We start from the raw sequence: 19,841 nt of genomic DNA on the forward strand, positions 1-19,841 counted from the left end.
AACAAGAATGTTGAACCCCATGTCAGATCATAATCAATGAACAGTACTGTCAATAAGATCTCGCTTTTCTGCTCCAAGGTTATATTGGACCTAGAGTAACTGAAGAAATTTGTTATGCACCTATGTTAGGCTAATAATGTACAAGAGGGACTGATTGAGACATTGCCGGGTCATGCAGGTTTCACAGTGCCCCCTGCTGATGTTCTCCATAAAACTGGCCTTCTGGTACTCATGGTTGCAAGTAGGTGACATGAGCCTGTGTGTGTTAAACTTCGATTATACTTCTTCTTCTGCACATCAACCACACAATAAACCTACACAACCACTTACCTGAAATATGCTAATATAATTCACAGAGTGTGGTCCGTCTGTTATACTCATCTCCATCTCTTATTTGCTGTCCAGTTTCCTGAGAGCCATTTTACCATGACAACAGGAGTGTCCCTATATAGCCCCCCTCTCCTCCCTGTCTGGTCACGGTCACTATCGTCTACAAAATGACTCTGTATGTCCTTAACATGATGCCTAAATGTCCAGTTCGTCCTTTTAGACTACGAAGCTTTTATAGTCAACGTGTAATACATATGTGAAAGAAAAGGAGGAACAACACTTACGGCATGTTTAAGAAATAGGTCTTCGTAACACTAATGTTGTTATAGGAATATGGCGCGGTACAAATTCATTTGATAGTTTACACCAGAATTATGTGTCTGTTGAAAGAAGAGACGGTTCTGGACTGACGTGGATACTGTGAAATGTTTGGTGCTGTCAAAAATAATCAAAGGGGTAATATGATAGATCTGGAATGTATAGTTACTTGGACAAGGGACACTGTTCGCCAATATTGCAGGTCTGGGCTTGAGGTGGAGGTGGCCCTGGGTCAACACTGGTGGCCTTTCAACTGATAATATAAGATTGGATCATGAACAACCTTGACAGTTCTTGACAAGCCATTTAACATGAACTATTGTTCTTCAAAGTTTGTATTCTTTCATGATCCCTAAATATTGTGAATATAGCATGTATCATTTCTAGAATAGCCCTGTACAGATAATTCTCAACATTTTAATTCTATACCTCCCGAGGCGCCCTCTAGTGTGGAAACTGCAGTATAACCAACGGCAGATGAGTAAATATGGTCCTTGCATTAAAAACCTGAACAAAATGCATTGTAAACGCTGGGCTGTCAATACATAACATACGGACACATTTACTGAGAACTGATGATGCACGTCAGAACTGCAGCCGGCTTCCAAGAACAGGCGTCATGTTTGAGTAGACCAGTATGTTCGGCAAGAACACGCTGAGACCCATAATTGTGCACCATGGATAAGGACTAATAACTACTTGCCTCCCTGTCCATTATGGGTTGATGTGAATGACCTATTCTCCTGAACCAAACCTGCTACCACAGCAAGCCCGTACATGTTCTGGCAGAGTGTTGATTACTGATTAGACAATTCAGCAGGAACTAGTGAAACACTTGTAATAACAATGGATTGGTCACGTTAGGTATTATTTTGCCCATATCATGTGTGCAAGGGGTGTTACAGATATTTATCAAGATAATATTTTAATTTTTGGAGTATCTACCCACTTGTCGAAAACTGGTTGAATCAATGTTGTTTCCAAGTCATTTCAACCAAAAATTCAATGCGATGACATTGAATCAACGTGGAAAATTGATTGGATTTGAAAAAAGTTATCAACGTAAGGAGATTTCGGGGGGGTTTTCCACCCAAATTTAAACCAAAATCCAATGAAAAGGTGTCCTTTTATGCTGATTTCATGTTGAATTCACGTTAGTTAAAAACTCAACCAAATGTAAAACTAGACGTTGAACTGAAGTCTGTGTCCAGTGGGCCTAATTTCTCCAATCCCAGAGTAAGATCAATGTTCAGCTATGATTCACCTCTGCATCCTCTAAGTGTAGCTCGGGCCTTTATGAGGAGCGGAGTCCTCATAATATCTGTATACACTGAGTGTACAAAACATTAAGAAGACCTTCCTAATACTGAGTTGCACCCTTTGCCCTCAGAACAGCCTCAATTCGTCGGGGCATGGACTCTACATGGTGTTGAAAGCATTCCACAGGGATGCTGGCCCATGTTGACTCTAATGCTTCCCACAGTTGTGTCAAATTGGCTGGATGTCCTTTGGGTGGTGGACCATTCTTGATACACATGGGACACTGTTGAGCATGAAAAACCCATCAGCATTACAGTTCTAGACAGACTCAAACCGGTGGGCCTGGCACCTACTACCCTACCCCGTTCAAAGACACATCTTTTGTCTTGCCGGTGTTCTTAATGTTTTTTATACTCACTGTATATCACTGTATATTACGTATTTTCAAGCCCTCATACTCCCTCCCTTCATTAGTCCAAGTATGACATTGTGTGGTTTCTATTATGAATCAAACTGGATCCTGGATAACTGCACAAAGAGGAGAGTGTCTCTCACTGGACTCTCACTGGACACTTGCCCGGATTGGCTACGGTCTATGACAAGTTACAAGGTCAGTCAGTCAGCAAGTGCAAGGCCAGGTCGCTCCCCAAGGCAATCAACTAACCCTAACCTCAACCCTAACTCTAGCTTCATGTCCACACTCCGTCTCAACCCTAACCCTAAAGCTTACCGTATGCTTCCCAGTCAAAAGTTTGTGCATCCCAGTCAAAACAGCTTATGCTTCCCATTCAAAACAGTTTGTGCTTCCCAGTCAAAACAGTTTGTGCATAAATTATATATTTTTTGTTAGTTTTGGTCTTTAGCAGGTTTATTTTCGGCTGTTCGTGCACACAAAACATATTATTGAGTCAAGTCGATGTTCGGTAGCCAAAGTCTATGCCCCTTAGTCTGTGATTGGTCAACAGAACTACTCCTAGTAGGAGTGGGAACATGAAGAGTTTGTTCTCATTCAACGACAGACGACTAGGTTTCATGCATTTTTTTACTTGAGAAATACTGCACCAAACATCTTAGTTAAATGTAAAATTGTTTGACTAAGATCACCTCACCAAAAACATCAAAATTAATGACAGATTTCTTGAGTTATTTTAGATTAATTCGAACTATTTTGAGGAAGTATTTCTGGCTATGTTGTTGCTATGGTGACTCAGAATGGACAAATGCTTTTTTCTTGTTTTTTAAGCGAAGGTCTTTCGGGAGTATAAGAGCACAGACGGTCGTTTCGCCTTGCCAAGTTCTGCTAGGAGCAAACCAAACCTATATTATGTATGCAGATTCCTTAACCCTAGCTTCATGTCCACACACTGGCTCAACCCTAAGCCGAACTTCATTTAGGAGGACCATATTCACCCCTGGATTTCAGCCATCCATCCTTTTCCCATTGGTGTTGACCTGTAGCCCAGTCTCTGTGTCATTTGTTAGGCCAAGTAGAGCTACTAGTCTCATAATCAGCTAGCGTAATCTCCCAGCACAGAAGGGTAGAAGAGTTATGAGACTACGCTGTCAGAGGATGGGTGATCCTCTGGATGTGCCTGAGCAGGCAGCAGGTCGGTACAGATTAAAACAGTCTAGCACACTGTGCCAACCTCACCCACTAACCTCATTAAGCTGACACTGCCAGTACAGCTCAAGAACCAATTCCATTTGCACACACACTGATGCACATGTGCACACATACACCACCGTTCAAAAGTTTGTGATCACTTAGAAATGTTTATTTTTTTATTTTTAAGAAATGCACATTTTTTGTCCTTTAAAATAACATCAAATTGATCAGAAATACAGTGCAGACATTGTTCATGTTGTAAATGACTATTGAGACTGGAAACAACTGATTTTTTATGGAATATCTACATAGGCGTACAGAGGCCCATTATCAGCAACCATCACTGCTGTGTTCCAATGGCACGTTGTGTTAGCTTATCCAAGTTTATAATTTTAAAATGCTAATTGATCACAACTGAGCAAGAGGACAAGTACGTTAGACTGTCTAGTTTGGGAAAAAGACGCCTCACAAGTCCTCAACTGGCAACTTCATTAAATAGTACCCGCAAAACATCAGTCTCAACATCAACAGTGAAGAGGCGACTCTGTGATGCTGGCCTTCTAGGCAGAGCTGCAAAGAAAAAACACAAGACTCCCATCTACAAAAAGGTCCTTCTCAGACTGGCCAATAAAAAGAAAAGATTAAGATGGGCAAAAGAACACAGAGGAACTCTGCCTAGAAGGTCGGCATCCCGGAGTCGCCTCTTCACTTTTGACGTAGAGACTGGTGTTTTGCGGGTACTATTTAATGAAGCTGCCAGTTGAGAACTTGTGAGGCGTCTGTTTCTCAAACGAGACACTCGAATGTACTTGTCCTCTTGCTCAGTTGTGCACTGGGGCCTCCCACTCTTTCTATTCTGGTTAGTGCCAGTTTGTGCTGTTCTGTGAAGGGAGTAGTACACAGCGTTGTACCAGATCTTCAGTTTATTGGAAATTCCTCACATTTAATAGCCTTCATTTCTCAGAAAAATAATAGACTGATGAGTTTCAGAAGAAAGGTCTTTGTTTCTGGCCATTTTGAGCCTGATATTGAACCCACAAATGCTGATGCTCCTAGTCTAAAGAAGGCCAGTTTTCTTGCTTCTTTAATCAGAACAACAGTTTTCAGCTGTGCTAACATAATTGCAAAAGGGTTTTCTAATGATCAATTAGCCTTTTAAAATGATAAACTTGGATTAGCTAACACAACGTGCCATTGGAACACAGGAGTGATGGTTGCTGATAATGGACCTCTGTACGCCTATGTAGATATTCCATGTTTAATCTGCCGTTTCAAGCTACAATACTCATTTACAACATTAACAATGTCTACACTGTATTTCTGATCAATTTGATGTTATTTCAAAAACATTTCTAAGTGCCCCCAAACTTATGAACGGTAGTGTACACAAACACAAATTCACACACAAACACACAGAACATTCTGTAACCAGTGATGGGCCGTCAGGGCCAGCAAGGTCTTCTCTGCTGGCCTAAACATCATCAGAATATATATATTTTTTAAATATATTTTCCCACAAATATGTATTAAATTATTCCCCAGAGTAAGAGTTATACTCTTCATTTCATAGCTTTCCTCTTGGTTGCACTGCTTCCAGCCCCAGGTTGAGATTTGGAGGGCTGGTCTTTATGTTAGATCTTTTATCCAATCATATTCAGCCGTCATGTGTTGCCAGGGGTCTAAAATCTTCCCTCAGGCCTTCAGAATCAACAGTGCGGGCGCTTGTAGCTTAAAGTGAATGGAAATTCAAATTTAGTGTCAACCAATCAGCTTTAGAGTTGGCTATTGTACGCCTGCTGGCTGGCTCCAGTGTTACACAGGAGCCAGCTAGCAGGCGTAGTGCGTGCTTGTCTTTTGATTGGATTACCAATATTGAGAGGCAGGTCCTATATGGGCAGGTCTATGCAGAATCTCAGAACTAGGAAACTGAATTTGATAAACAAATTAATTTGCGTACTACTAAGCTGTTTTTTCAACCCACAATGGCGGAAGGAGAAGATATCGATTTGGTCGAGGATATAATTATGACGCCATTCTCAAGACAAACTTTTCAAGAAAAGTTAGACATTGTCAGGAGAGGTCGACGCCGATGCTACAAAGCCTGTCACAGGCGGGAAAGGGGTTAGTTCGCCACTTTCAAAGTTCCAACTACGAGCGCTATCAATGGCTCTCAGGCTCCGAGAAGCACTGCAAACTGTACTGCTGGGAATGCCTATTATTTGCAAGTGATCGATTTGGTGTTTGGAGCCACACTGGCTTTGCAAACTTGAGTTGTCTAACTAAGGCAGCAACGAGACACCAAAGTACGGCTGGGCAATGGTGGGGACACCCGAGTGGATCTACAGCTCAACGAACAAGCGCGCAGGGCAACGAAGCTGCACAATGAAAAGGTATTGTACTCTTCCCCTGCAATTCTCTGAATAAAAATGTCAATTTCAAGGTGACGCAATGCCTGGTTATACTGCGTTTCTGTCTAAATGTATAGTGTCTAGAGCCATGGCACCATAATGATGGTAATAAGAGGTGGATTAATTCGGGTGGGACTGTGTAGGACTTCACTGAAGGCCCAGGCCCCAGGCCCCAGGCCCCAGGCCCACGGCACGCCACTGTCTGTAACACTACATTATAGTGTTCTTATTATTCTGTCATTACTTCTTAAAAGTATTGTCACATCCTGATCCAGTGATCCATGATTTTAGGTTATCAAAGTATTTAGGAATATAATGATATTCGTCAACAACTTTGTAAGATGGAGTCTTTTATCGGAGTGTAATCCAAAACATTGGACACTAACAAACAAGGACATGATGTCACATGGAAAACATATAGGAGGTGAGAATCTAATATCCTCCCAAACCCCCATTGCACGTCACCACAGCATAATTTCCTCCTCAACTCTCATTTAAAGTGGCTAGAAGCTGCAGCTCAGAGGTTTGAGTGCTCCTTGAGATAATTACCTTCCTGACAACAACAGTGAGACCCTACTCTCCTCTCCTTTTTACTTTTCAAGCAAACTAGTGAGATTAGGAAGACAAGAGCTTTAGGTGGATCCCCAAAAAATCACGCCATCATAAAAAAACAGAATCCGTGCATACGCTCTAGGCCTAATATCCAGTGAGCCCAACAAGTGGGGATTTTCTCATTGTGATTGTCTTGGAAAGACACAGCTGTTGGCTGGAAATAGAGATTTCACCATCCATTTCATCCGTGCATACAGCACAAAATAAATATCACATAAATGATCACCATAAATAACTAGCATAGTGCTACATAAATGATCACCATAAATAACTAGCACAGTGCTACATAAATGATCACCATAAATAACTAGCATAGTGCTACATAAATGATCACCATAAATAACTAGCATAGTTCTACATACTGTACATGTTTTTCAGTGCTACATAAATGATCACCATACAGTGCCTTGCGAAAGTATTCGGCCCCCTTGAACTTTGCGACCTTTTGCCACATTTCAGGCTTCAAACATAAAGATATAAAACTGTATTTTTTTGTGAAGAATCAACAACAAGTGGGACACAATCATGAAGTGGAACGACATTTATTGGATATTTCAAACTTTTTTAACAAATCAAAAACTGAAAAATTGGGCGTGCAAAATTATTCAGCCCCCTTAAGTTAATACTTTGTAGCGCCACCTTTTGCTGCGATTACAGCTGTAAGTCGCTTGGGGTATGTCTCTATCAGTTTTGCACATCGAGAGATTGAAATTTTTTCCCATTCCTCCTTGCAAAACAGCTCGAGCTCAGTGAGGTTGGATGGAGAGCATTTGTGAACAGCAGTTTTCAGTTCTTTCCACAGATTCTCGATTGGATTCAGGTCTGGACTTTGACTTGGCCATTCTAACACCTGGATATGTTTATTTTTGAACCATTCCATTGTAGATTTTGCTTTATGTTTTGGATCATTGTCTTGTTGGAAGACAAATCTCCGTCCCAGTCTCAGGTCTTTTGCAGACTCCATCAGGTTTTCTTCCAGAATGGTCCTGTATTTGGCTCCATCCATCTTCCCATCAATTTGAACCATCTTCCCTGTCCCTGCTGAAGAAAAGCAGGCCCAAACCATGATGCTTCCACCACCATGTTTGACACAGGGTATGTTGTGTTCAGGGTGATGAGCTGTGTTGCTTTTACGCCAAACATAACATTTTTCATTGTTGCCAAAAAGTTCAATTTTGGTTTCATCTGACCAGAGCACCTACTTCCACATTTTTGTGTGTCTCCCAGGTGGCTTGTGGCAAACTTTAAACGACACTTTTTATGGCTATCTTTAAGAAATGGCTTTCTTCTTGACACTCTTCCATAAAGGCCAGATTTGTGCAATATACGACTGATTGTTGTCCTATGGACAGAGTCTCCCACCTCAGCTGTAGATCTCTGCAGTTCATCCAGAGTGATCATGGGCCTCTTGGCTGCATCTCTGATCAGTCTTCTCCTTGTATGAGCTGAAAGTTTAGAGGGACGGCCAGGTCTTGGTAGATTTGCAGTGGCCTGATACTCCTTCCATTTCAATATTATCGCTTGCACAGTGCTCCTTGGGATGTTTAAAGCTTGGGAAATCTTTTTGTATCCAAATCCGGCTTTAAACTTCTTCACAACAGTATCTCGGACCTGCCTGGCGTGTTCCTCGTTCTTCATGATGCTCTCTGCGCTTTTAACGGACCTCTGAGACTATCACAGTGCAGGTGCATTTATACGGAGACTTGATTACACACAGGTGGATTGTATTTATCATCATTAGTCATTTAGGTCAACATTGGATCATTCAGAGATCCTCACTGAACTTCTGGAGAGAGTTTGCTGCACTGAAAGTAAAGGGGCTGAATAATTTTGCACGCCCAATTTTTCAGTTTTTGATTTGTTAAAAAAATTTGAAATATCCAATAAATGTCGTTCCAATTCATGATTGTGTCCCACTTGTTGTTGATTCTTCACAAAAAAAATACAGTTTTATATCTTTATGTTTGAAGCCTGAAATGTGGCAAAAGGTCGCAAAGTTCAAGGGGGCCGAATACTTTCGCAAGGCACTGTAAATAACTAGCATAGTGCTACATACAGTTAAAGTCGGAAGTTTACATACACCTTGGCCAAATACATTTCAACTCAGTTTTTCACAATTCCTGACATTTAATCCGAGTACAAATTCCCTGTCTTAGGTCAGTTAGGATCACCACTTTATTTTAAGAATGAGAGAGAATGATTTATTTCAGCTTTTATTTCTTTCATCACATTCCCAGTGGGTCAGAGTGGGTCAGAAGTTTACATAGACTCAATTAGTATTTGGTAGCATTGCCTTTAAATTGTTTAACCTGGGTCAAACATTTCGGGTAGCCTTCCACAAGCTTCCTACAATAAGTTGGATGAATTTTGGCCCATTCCTCCTGACAGAGCTGGTGTAACTGAGTCAGGTTTGTAGGCCTCCTTGCTCGCACACACTTTTTCAGTTCTGCTCACAAATTTTCTATAGGATTGAGGTCAGGGCTTTGTGATGACCACTCCAAAACCTTGACTTTGTTGTCCTTTAGCCATTTTGTCCAAACTTTGGAAGTATGCTTGGGGCCATTGTCCATTTGGAAGACCCATTTGCGACCAAACTTTAACTTCCTGACTGATGCCTTGAGATGTTGCTTCAATATATCCACATAATTTTCATGATGCCATCTATTTTGTGAAGTGCACCAGTCCCTCCTGCTGTAAAACACCCCCACAACCTGCCACCCCCTTGCTTCATGGTTGGGATGGTGTTCTTCAGCTTGCAAGCGTCTTGGAGCCTCTTTCAGGTTATGTCGATATAGGACTCGTTTTACTGTGAATAGAGATACTTTTGTACCTGTTTCCTCCAGCATCTTCACAAGGTCCTTTGATGTTGTTTTGGGATTGATTTGCACTTTTCGCACCAAAGTACGTTCATCTCTAGGAGACAGAACGCGTCTCCTTCCTGAGCGGTATGACGGCTGCGTGGTCCCATGGTGTTTATACTTGCATACTATTGTTTGTACAGATGAACGTGGTACCATCAGGCGTTTGGAAATTGCTCCCAAGGATGAACCAGACTTGTGGAGGTCTACAATTTCTTCTCTGATTTTCCCATGATGTCAATCAAAAAGGCAATGCGTTTGAAGGTAGGCCTTGAAATACATCCACAGGTACACCTCCAGTTGACTCAATCGCAGTCAATTAGCAATTATCAGAAGCTTCTAAAGCCATGACATAATTTTCTGGAATTTTCCAAGCTGTTTAAAGGCACAGTCAACTTAGTGTATGTAAACGTCTGACCAACCAGAATTGTGATACAGTGAATTATAAGTGAAATAATCTGTCTGTAAACAATTATTGGAAAAATGACTTGTACCCTGATGAAGACAGCTTGTCTGTCGGATGGACATCTGATAGACATCTGAGCCCCTAGAGTTCTGGCTCTCCTTTATTTTTTTAAGTGTTCCACTCCGCTAGCCAGCACGTCGCCTAAATAGGAGTGCGTTTCTTTTGCCTCTGGAAAAATGACTTGTGTCATGTACAAAGTAGACGTCCTAATCGACTTGCCAAAACAATATTTTGTTAAGAAGAAATTTATGGAGTGGTTGAAAAACAAGTTTTACTGACTCCAACCTAAGTGTATGTAAACTTCCGACTTCAACTGTAAATGATCACCATAGTGAACTAGCATAGTGCTACATATATGATCAACATAAATAACTTGCATAGTGCTACATAAATGACATTATCATATATGATCGTATTACTTTATTTGACTACAAATCTGTTCAGTTGTCTGGTGACATCAAGAGTAGTCATTCTGTAACCTACTCATCCTACCCTGTTCCTCCAGGCCCAGTAGATATAAACAGGTTTACTCTCCTCCAGGCAGCCCAGCAAACAGGCTGCTTTCATTCTCATTAATTAGCAGCTGAGCTAAACCTCTAAGCCATGACATCAGCCTTACAGCAATCCACCCAAATCTCCCTCTCTCTTTCTCTCTGGGTTTGTTACAGTGAAAGCCCACATGCCCTTGGAACTACACACACATGCCTATCACGCCAGTAAGCCAGAAGCCACGCTACAGCCCTTTCCGCCACCGTCTCCAAAACACACCCCCAAGGGCCTCCCACGTGTTAACACAATGTGAGCTACAGTATATCGGCTAGCTTTTCTACGTGCACATACCCTGGACCAGATCCACAACATACAAGCGTGGGTATATTGTAGCACGAGGCCGGCACATGAGAGCCGTCCAGAAAGGACGGCGTGGGCGCTGACGTTAGCGTGCCAAAATGACATCATCGATGTGAGAGACAAAAAACCTTGGTGATCTTGGTCACACTTTGAGCTTTGACTTCAAAAGCTTAATGAAGGCTTCAGAACTCTTTAAAGCCTACACAGACGTTTCACTATTCATGTTTTAGTATATCATATAATGGTGATATAAGTATCCCTTACATACAGTATGGGGCTTGAAAGTGTGAACTGTGAACTTGATGGATTTCTTTGTGAATGGATTTAATAACAGTGCAATGAAAGGGACAATATATTAAAAATGGGCCTTCAATTGAGTTTTCTAAGAAAACCCTGAACAAAATGAACACTGAAGAGAATGAATGAATCAATAACTAATATAATGGATATCATAGAGTTCAATGGTTTCCTTTAACTGCTATGCATAAACATGCTTGTCACCAGATTTGGTGAATTGTCCACCTCACGTGCCCAGACAGTGATCCCCTCTTTGGAAGGACCACTTTGACAGATCAGGGGATGGGCCAATAAGAGCGAGATAGCAAGAGATGGAAATCAGGGAGGGTAAGCGCTTGCAGTGGAGGTGTTGAGACATAAGGACAGGTACTATTCTACTGGTGAGGAGAAAGACTAGTCAGTTGACAGAGACAGACAGGCAGATAGAAAGCACAGAGCAAGATAACCTCAGATGTGTTTTTAGTGTTGGATTCAAAGACTATTATCATCATCAAATCACTCTGGAACAACAACAAAAAACGGTCAAGAGGAAACCAACATCTAACCAAAAAAATATCTACAGTAGTCTCAACAGAAGACTGGAAAGAGAGCTGCTATACATACTTGTAAAGACAGAGCTGCTATACTTGTACAGAGACTGTTTCATCGTTATTATTCACCAGCCCAGTAACTGACCATCATGACATCACATCAGGTCAGCCGTTCTCCGTTCCTCAAGCCCTTCTACACCAGGACCCCAGTTGGTGGGGTCATTCCGCGAACCCAGAGACGCCACACGCTCCCCGCCAGCGAGTTCAGGAACCTGACCCCACAGGATGCCATCAGCGTGTTCGAGATCGAGAGAGAAGGTAAGAATATCTCCAGATTCTACTGGTTACTCAGAAAATGTTGATTGAATAGGATTTGTTGGACTAGAGAGGCTTTTGGGTCTTAACAAAATGCACATTAATCTTATCATTTCTAACACATAATGACAATAGCTGTCAGTCTCCACTATATAAATAGCTCAGGAAACTAAACAATGCCATAATACCACCAAATGTGTGTTTATCACAGATCTTTGTCCCAAAAAAATGGATTGTGAATGACATCAATACACTGTGATAAGAGAACAAGCAGCCTGTAATCCCTGGTTTGTTTGCTAATCTTCCAAGATGCTTCGTCTGCTCACTGACTGACCGTGTGTCTCGTCTCTCCTCCCACCAGCATTCGTCTCTGTGTCTGGTGAGTGTCCACTCACTCTTGACGAGGTGCTGAACTTCCTAAGTCAGTGTCCGGAGCTCTCCTTGGGCTGGTTTGAAGAGGGCCAGCTGGTGGCGTTCATCATTGGCTCAGGCTGGGGCAAAGAGAGACTGGAGCAGGTGAGACAGACACCACCATTTACAGTAGCTACCTCCATTGCATATTTGGAATTGTTTTGCCCCCCAAAAAAAACAGATATATTTTTTCCATAATCTGAAAGGTAACCATCAATAAAATACATGTTTTTACTCTGATCATACCTGGTCATTAACCCTACCTTTGCCTTTCCCTACCCCAGGAGGCCATGACCCAGCATATCCCAGAAACCTCGGCAGTGCACATCCATGTGCTGTCTGTACACCGCCACGCTCGCCAGCAGGGTAAAGGTTCCATCCTGCTGTGGCGCTACCTGCAGTACCTGCGATGTGTGCCAGGCCTCCGGAGGGCCCTGCTGGTCTGTGAGGAGTTCCTGGTTCCCTTCTACCAGAAGGCAGGCTTCAAGGAAAAGGGGCCTTCTGCCATCACCGTGCCCAACCTCATCTTCCAGGAGATGGAGTACCATATCGGCGGAGCGGCCTACGCACGGCGGAACAGCGGCTGCTAGTCACTGCCGGCCGTCACCACCCCGCTCATAATCACATCAATCCTAGCACTGGAACTCATCCACCATGTAAACATAGACTCTGGTCATCACAGTTGACCGTCCAGACCACACTACAGCAGACAGACAGATCCACGCACCAACCTGGTCTCAGAGCATTTCATAATATTCTGTACGTAAATTCGAGACACTCCATTTAGTATGATAGGTTACATTTGGTGTGGTTATATAAGACAGATGGTTACTTAAGGAGGGTGGGCATGTAAAACGAACATCTAGCAAAGATTGCGAGTTCAAATCTCCCCACGGACAACATTAGCAACTTTTCAACGACTTACTACTTTTTAGCTACTTTGCAACTACTTAGCATGCTATCCAAAACTTCCCCTAAGCATAACCTTAACCCTTTAAGCAAACCCTTCACGTTTAGCTAACCTTTCACGTAACTCTAACCTTAAACCGTTTAGCTAATCTTCCCCTAAACCTAACCCTAACCTTAACACTTTAACTTAACTCATAAACTTAACCCTAACCCCTAACCTAGCTAATGTTAGCGAGCTAGCTAACATTAGCCACCTAGCTAGAATTCGCAACATATTACACGTTTTGTAAAATCCTAATATATTGTATGTTTTGCAAATTCTGAACATATAATAGGAATTGTAACTCGTAATATCATACGAAATGGGTGATGGACACCTACAAATCAACACATACCATACCAAACGTAACATATCATACTAAATGGATTATCTCAGATTTACATACAGAATCATATGAAATGCTCTGAGACCAGGTTGCAACCACAGGTGCTCCATGAGAGAAGGCACTGCCCCATCAATCTCAGCTGCAGCACCAGCAGGCTCCGAGACACCATCTTTCAGTGCCTCACAGACAGCATCCCGACCCCCTGCAACCTAGAGAGGGGACATGCACCATCACATGAAGGGGACAAGAATGTGTTTTCTTAGTAAACAGCAACAGAAAGAAAAACAAATTGTTCGTGATAGAAGACAGAATCAGATATATGTTTGAGATGCAATGTCGAGTTTCTGCATACTTTGTGTATACGTCTTTGAATTATCCAAGTTTGAATTTTGCAGTCCCAACATTCTTCATTGTAATTATGCTTCATTTTGAGAGTATTTAAATTAAATGTTCCTTGACACAAATCGTACTTTGTAGTACTATTCTTGTTTGAGGTTTGTATTACTACTAATACTACTATTAATACTACTAATACTACTATACTATTAATACTACTAATACTACTATTGTTATTGAGATACTAACACTACTATATTGCTATTGAGATACTGTTACTGAGATACTACTATTATTGAGTTCTCTGAGTGTGATGTAAATACCATTTTATTTTTCTAAACCCTATTAGTGCTCTGGTGTGTTGAACTCTTTTCTTATTAACACTATGATGGCCTAAGGCAACAAAGGGAAACGATGCCACTCATTTTATAGCTCCTCATACTCCCTTTAACATTGACATACATCACGAAAACAGTGGTGCCTTCAACAAAGCTGATTGTTAGCGAACGGTAACTGATGTTCATGTCTGAAAGTAAAGAGCAGCATCAGTCACCACAGAAAAGCAGACAAGACTTCACCGACGGATTTCTTTTCTCGTTTTCTTTCTTTTTACTGTTGTATCCCGTTACATATGAGTAGATAGGTAGCTAAAACACTACCTTGTTTCAATCCATCATTACTTCTTAAGAAGCAACAAACAAATAAAAGGATAGCGTTCGAGTGCTCGACGTATTGTAACAAAAATATGGCAGTAGTTGGTACATTTATCAGCAAGGCACCAAAGGTATTAATGTCTGATTTGTTTGTCCCTGGTTGTTTTGAGAGGTTGCCTGAATAATTACAAAACCTACTCCTGGATTGTGAGTGTTAAAAACATGAAAATAACAAATTGAAAAAATAACAAATTGAAAAACATACAGAAATATTTCCTTCTGTCTATTGTACCAGTGATGACTCCTCCAAACCCTGCCTTATACGTGAAGAGAGAGAGAAATGTGGGAAGGGCTTAGATAAGGGGATAGACCATACCCTTCTCTCATTGGTCAGTGGAGGAGAGAAAATGGTGTGTGTGTGTGGGGGGGGTGAAAAGAATGTGATTAATGCCAAGTCCTCATGACGAGTGCAGTGGCATTCCTACTTATTCATACAGACAGACCGAGTAAAAAACACAAGCATATTGTCATCAGAGTTCAGTTCACAGAGCCAGAGGAGAGGGAGCTCCGCACAGGATCCCCCCCCCCTCCTCTTTAGCCACACTATAGGGCAGAACAGAGACAAGGATTGGTTGATAACACCTGCCAATCGATGCCTCTTGACCTGACGCCCCTCCTCTGGCGCTACCTTCCCACTCCTCAGTGGAGGTGGGCGTTGAGGTCATACTTCTCACAGAACTTGTCTGTGAAGGGGATGCAGGTGAGCAGTTCACACCAGTCACACTTGATAGGGTACACATAGAAAAGCACCACGAGGCCGGCGAACAGCCCCAAGAACACCACCAGGAAGACGATGATCTGCAGCCGCTTGCGGTACATGTCCATGCGTCCGAAGCTGATGTAGGGCAGGAAGGCAAAGGACAAGAAGAAGCCAGAGATGAAGCCAAAGATGTGGGCAAAGTTGTCGATCCAGGGCAGCAGGCCGAAGGCGAAGAGGAAGAGCACCACACACAGCAGCTTGATGAAGGCCCGCCACGGCTGGGCCAGGATCTGCCAGCTCTGGAACAGCTCCACAAACAGGCAGGCCAGGATGCCAAACTGGGAGCCTGCCGGACCCACCTGACGGAGGGAGGGGGAGAGAGAGGGACCGGTCAGTCAGTGGAAAAGGTCAACATAAAAATACTCAGCACCTAGACACATTCTAGTCTTTCTCATCTGACACGATTACCAGTCATGTGTTCTGAGCTGTCCAAATTGAAGCCTACATATTGAGGTGTGTGTGTTAGTGTGTGTTATGGGGGAGACCTCTGCTCTGTAGGGCAGGAAGATGGCGCTGGCTAGGTTGCCGGTGATGCCAGACAGGATGTATACGATGGAGATCCTCAGCCAGCCTGCCAGCTTCTCCAGGTCTCTCAGGATGGTCATCTGGAAGCACACTGACACCATGCAGTGAAGGATCCTACAGGGGGACAGAAAGACACGTTACACCACGCAGTGAAGGATCCTACAGGGGGACAGAAAGACACGTTACACCACGCAGTGAAGGATCCTACAGAGGGACAGAAAGACACGTTACACCACGCAGTGAAGGATCCTACAGGGGGACAGAAAGACACGTTACACCACGCAGTGAACGATCCTACAGGGGGACAGAAAGACACGTTACACAACACAGTGAAGGATCCTACAGGGGGACAGAAAGACACGCTACACCATGCAGTGAAGGATCCTACAGGGGGACAGAAAGACACGTTACACAACGCAGTGAAGGATCCTACAGGGAGACAGAAAGACACGTTACACCATGAAGTGAAGGATCGTACAGGGGGACAGAAAGACACGTTACACAACGCAGTGAAGGATCCTACAGGGGGACAGAGAGACACGTTACACCATGAAGTGAAGGATCGTACAGGGGGACAGAAAGACACGTTACACCACGCAGTGAAGGATCCTACAGGGGGACAGAAAGACACGTTACACCACGCAGTGAAGGATCCTACAGGGGGACAGAAAGACACGCTACACCATGCAGTGAAGGATCCTACAGGGGGACAGAAAGACACGTTACACAACGCAGTGAAGGATCCTACAGCGTGTATGCGTGTGAATGTAAGAGTATGTCCTCTGCATGTGATGAAGGGATCCAGCTAATCCGGCTGCTGTGAGAAGGCACCTCCACAGCCAGCCAACCAGGGATCTCTAGTTTATCCAGCATCAATATGTCTCTGCTGTCTGTCTATCTCCTCAAGCCTAATGAGGGCTGCTGCCTGCAGAGAGGACATTTCCTTTAATTACCCCGGGGAGGAGAGGAGAGAGAGGAGAGAGAGAGAGAGAGAGAGTGGAGAGAGAGGAGAGAGGAGAGAGAGGAGAGAGAGGAGAGAAAGAAGAGAGAGAGAGGAGAGAGAGAGGAGAGAGAGGAGAGAGGGGAGAGAGAGGAGAGAGAGAGAGGAGAGAGAGAGAGGAAAGATAGGAGACAGAGGAGAGAGAGGAGAGAGAGGAGACAGAGGAGAAAGAGGAGAGAGAGGAGAGAGAGGAGAGCAGAGGAGAGAGAGGAGAGAGAGGAGAGAAAGAAGAGAGAGAGAGGAGAGAGAGAGGAGAGAGAGGAGAGAGGGGAGAGAGAGGAGAGAGAGAGAGGAGAGAGAGAGGAAAGATAGGAGACAGAGGAGAGAGAGGAGAGAGAGGAGACAGAGGAGAAAGAGGAGAGAGAGGAGAGAGAGGAGACAGAGGAGAAAGAGGAGAGAGAGGAGAGAGAGGAGAGCAGAGGAGAGAGAGGAGAGAGAGGAGAGCAGAGAAGACAGATAAGAGGCAGCAGAGAGATGGAGGACTGCTCCTCTGCTCCCTCCTCCGAGTGGTACGTTAGTGTACACACTCAGCTCCTTCTACTAATATAGGCTCATGACATCTGCACTGTGGGACCACTGACATTCTGACTGAAGAAGTCGAAGACATTAATGAGGCGCTTGAAGAAGGAGTTATTGGAGAAAGTGTACATGACACATAATGAATCAGTGAGAGGACACATAATTGGTCACCCAATGGAACGAATCGTAGGCAACCCTTCTACCTCATTATAATACAGCTGCTCCAGGGTTGTCTAACAGTACAGTCCCGGTCGAATGTATTAAATGCTGCTATGATGGACAGAGGATTTGTGATGAAATGGCAGAGGCAGGCAGCCACTTACCCAGCGTGCAGGAAGAGAGAGAGCCACAGTCTGTAGAACTGGTCTGGGATCTCTGGGTTGAGGAAATGAAGCAGGCCACACACATCATCCATGCAGTGAACCTGTGGGAGGAGGTAGACTACATCACCTACAGGACACCATCTCTCTTTGTCTCTGTTGGCACACTCACACACACACACGCATGCACACACACACACAAACGCGTGCGCACGCACACACACGCACGCACACACACGCGCGCGCGCGCACACACACACACACAAACACGCACACACACACACACACGCACACACACACACACACACACACACACACACACACACAATAGCATACAGATACCCACCGGATTTACAATAACTGCCCTGCTTTACTAAGACAAACATGTCACAAACATGTTCATTTGACACATATTGTGGAATGAATGCATCCTGTTTATAATGAAGAGCCTTCTGTGTGAATATATTTACTTGTGCCCTGGATATTCTGTAGCTCAGAGCAGAGGGGATTACAGTGAGGACAGTTTGTCTACTCAGTAGGGTATTGTGTGGCACCCTGTATGGTGATAAACACTATCCACTCTCACAGCTTAGATCTTCCTCTGCTCCTCAACGGCTGCCTCCGACTCAGCCTTGTCTCATTAACCTAGTCGGAACGGGACCGGGGTTATGGTCCGGGTTATGTCTTTTGTAGAACTCGGGCTATCGTATCCATCATACTAGCTAGCCACTGAAGATGACTTGGCAATATCCTAACGCAACGTAATAGTCCGATATTCATTGAGTAGAGAGATGCTTACTTACTTGGGAGCAGAGAGTAGCCTCCTCGTGGAAGTAGCCCTTCATGAAGTCACAATACTCCCTGGACGTGATCTCACACCTGAGGAACGGGAGAACCACAGCATGACCTCTTGGCCACACACTCCCTTGACTTCTCCCCTTCATGTGCACTGATAGGTCATGAACAAGACACACGGTGACCACTACACTGCTTACATATTGCTGCTTTACCAGATCAGTGCAGATGAAGGCAAGAGGGGAGAGGAAGTCCATGTAGATTATTGAGATGCAGCCCCTGCCTTGTTTAAGCATCCATCTACATGTACCACAGACACAGGCAAATCAACACCACAGTGTCTATAGTAAATAGACTCCCAGGAATGTGTGTGTGGTGTCTGGCGTGACTGTTTGCATGTTTGGTTTTGTATGTAGGCTCTCCTCACCTCCCTTTTGTGCCGATGCAGCAGGGCCGGCCTGTGATGGTGCAGTCTATGTGAGGCAGGTTGGTGTGGTTCCCTGTATTGTACCTGGTGCAAACCTAAAAACACAGCCAGAGGAAACAGTGAGGCACTGACTGATTGACAGGTCCTCTGACCTCTCACCCTCTCATCATGACCAATGGGGTTCCACAATACTCACTGGCCACATGGTGATGTCGTCAGGCCATTCATGCGGTGCCACCGATGCTGGCTCTAGACAAATCCTGTTGTGGGGTGAAAAATATTGATGAAATATTAGTATGGATACACAGTTCAGTCCGTGGTCCCAATAAGCACACAGTGCAACAACAGTAGCATGAGGAGTGTGACGGCGTACTGCTGAATGTCAGAGTGGTTCTCTCACCGGGGGTCCTGATGGCACACTGAGCCGTACTGCCTGTCTCTGCCCTCCTGCTGAGGGGTGCTGGGATGCCCAGGCCACTTCACCCACACGGCCAGAGTACTCTGAGGCAAAACAAAGATCGAAAGGAAAAAATATTGACCCCTGAATAGCTCTTTCGTGGAGGTAGAGTACAAAAGAGTGAGCGAGAGAGAGCGAGAGAGAATAGGTCGGCTCAGGGACTCACGACTCACCGAACACTCCTCCTCTGAGGTCTGTAGACAGCCGGAGCGGTCGTTGCGCACACAGCAGGCAGAGTCTCTCTCTATGTCTCTCTTGTCCCGGATCAGGTCGTGCACCTGCTGGTCCTGACGCATGCAGGGAGAGTACTTGGCCCCCAGGTGGATCAGAGCCTCCTAACGAGGGAGACAGATGGCATGCAGACAGTGAGGAATAGACACATAGAACACCATCCCTTTATCAGGCCTAGTTAAAGCGCTCACATAAGTACCTTC

The 19,841-nt window shown here is 44.0% G+C and overlaps 2 protein-coding genes across 4 annotated transcripts in view; one reads left to right on the plus strand and one right to left on the minus strand.

Moving 5' to 3' along the window:
• The first annotated feature begins 11,683 nt into the window (after nt 1-11,683).
• LOC135554870 (serotonin N-acetyltransferase-like) lies at nt 11,684-12,850 on the plus strand. The gene is made up of 3 exons (XM_064987301.1): nt 11,684-11,852; nt 12,211-12,365; nt 12,545-12,850. Exons 1-3 carry the CDS (start codon nt 11,684-11,686, stop codon nt 12,848-12,850), a joined length of 630 nt encoding a protein of 209 aa, XP_064843373.1.
• A 1,626-nt stretch (nt 12,851-14,476) lies between these two features.
• The window catches only part of LOC135554123 (inactive rhomboid protein 1), a 44,950-nt gene continuing 39,585 nt past the window's right edge, over nt 14,477-19,841 (minus strand). For all 3 annotated transcript variants that reach the window (XM_064986196.1, XM_064986195.1, XM_064986197.1), the window contains 8 exons: nt 19,581-19,742; nt 19,351-19,451; nt 19,147-19,210; nt 18,951-19,045; nt 18,532-18,607; nt 17,732-17,832; nt 15,850-16,003; nt 14,477-15,663 (listed from right to left, as the gene is read on the minus strand). In XM_064986196.1, the coding sequence (XP_064842268.1) occupies nt 15,244-15,663; nt 15,850-16,003; nt 17,732-17,832; nt 18,532-18,607; nt 18,951-19,045; nt 19,147-19,210; nt 19,351-19,451; nt 19,581-19,742 (1,173 nt within the window). In that variant the 3' untranslated portion in view covers nt 14,477-15,243. The remainder of the gene's footprint in view (nt 15,664-15,849; nt 16,004-17,731; nt 17,833-18,531; nt 18,608-18,950; nt 19,046-19,146; nt 19,211-19,350; nt 19,452-19,580; nt 19,743-19,841) is intronic.

Source organism: Oncorhynchus masou, chromosome 14 (genome assembly GCF_036934945.1).
Source record: "Oncorhynchus masou masou isolate Uvic2021 chromosome 14, UVic_Omas_1.1, whole genome shotgun sequence".
NCBI classification, from domain to species: domain Eukaryota; kingdom Metazoa; phylum Chordata; class Actinopteri; order Salmoniformes; family Salmonidae; genus Oncorhynchus; species Oncorhynchus masou.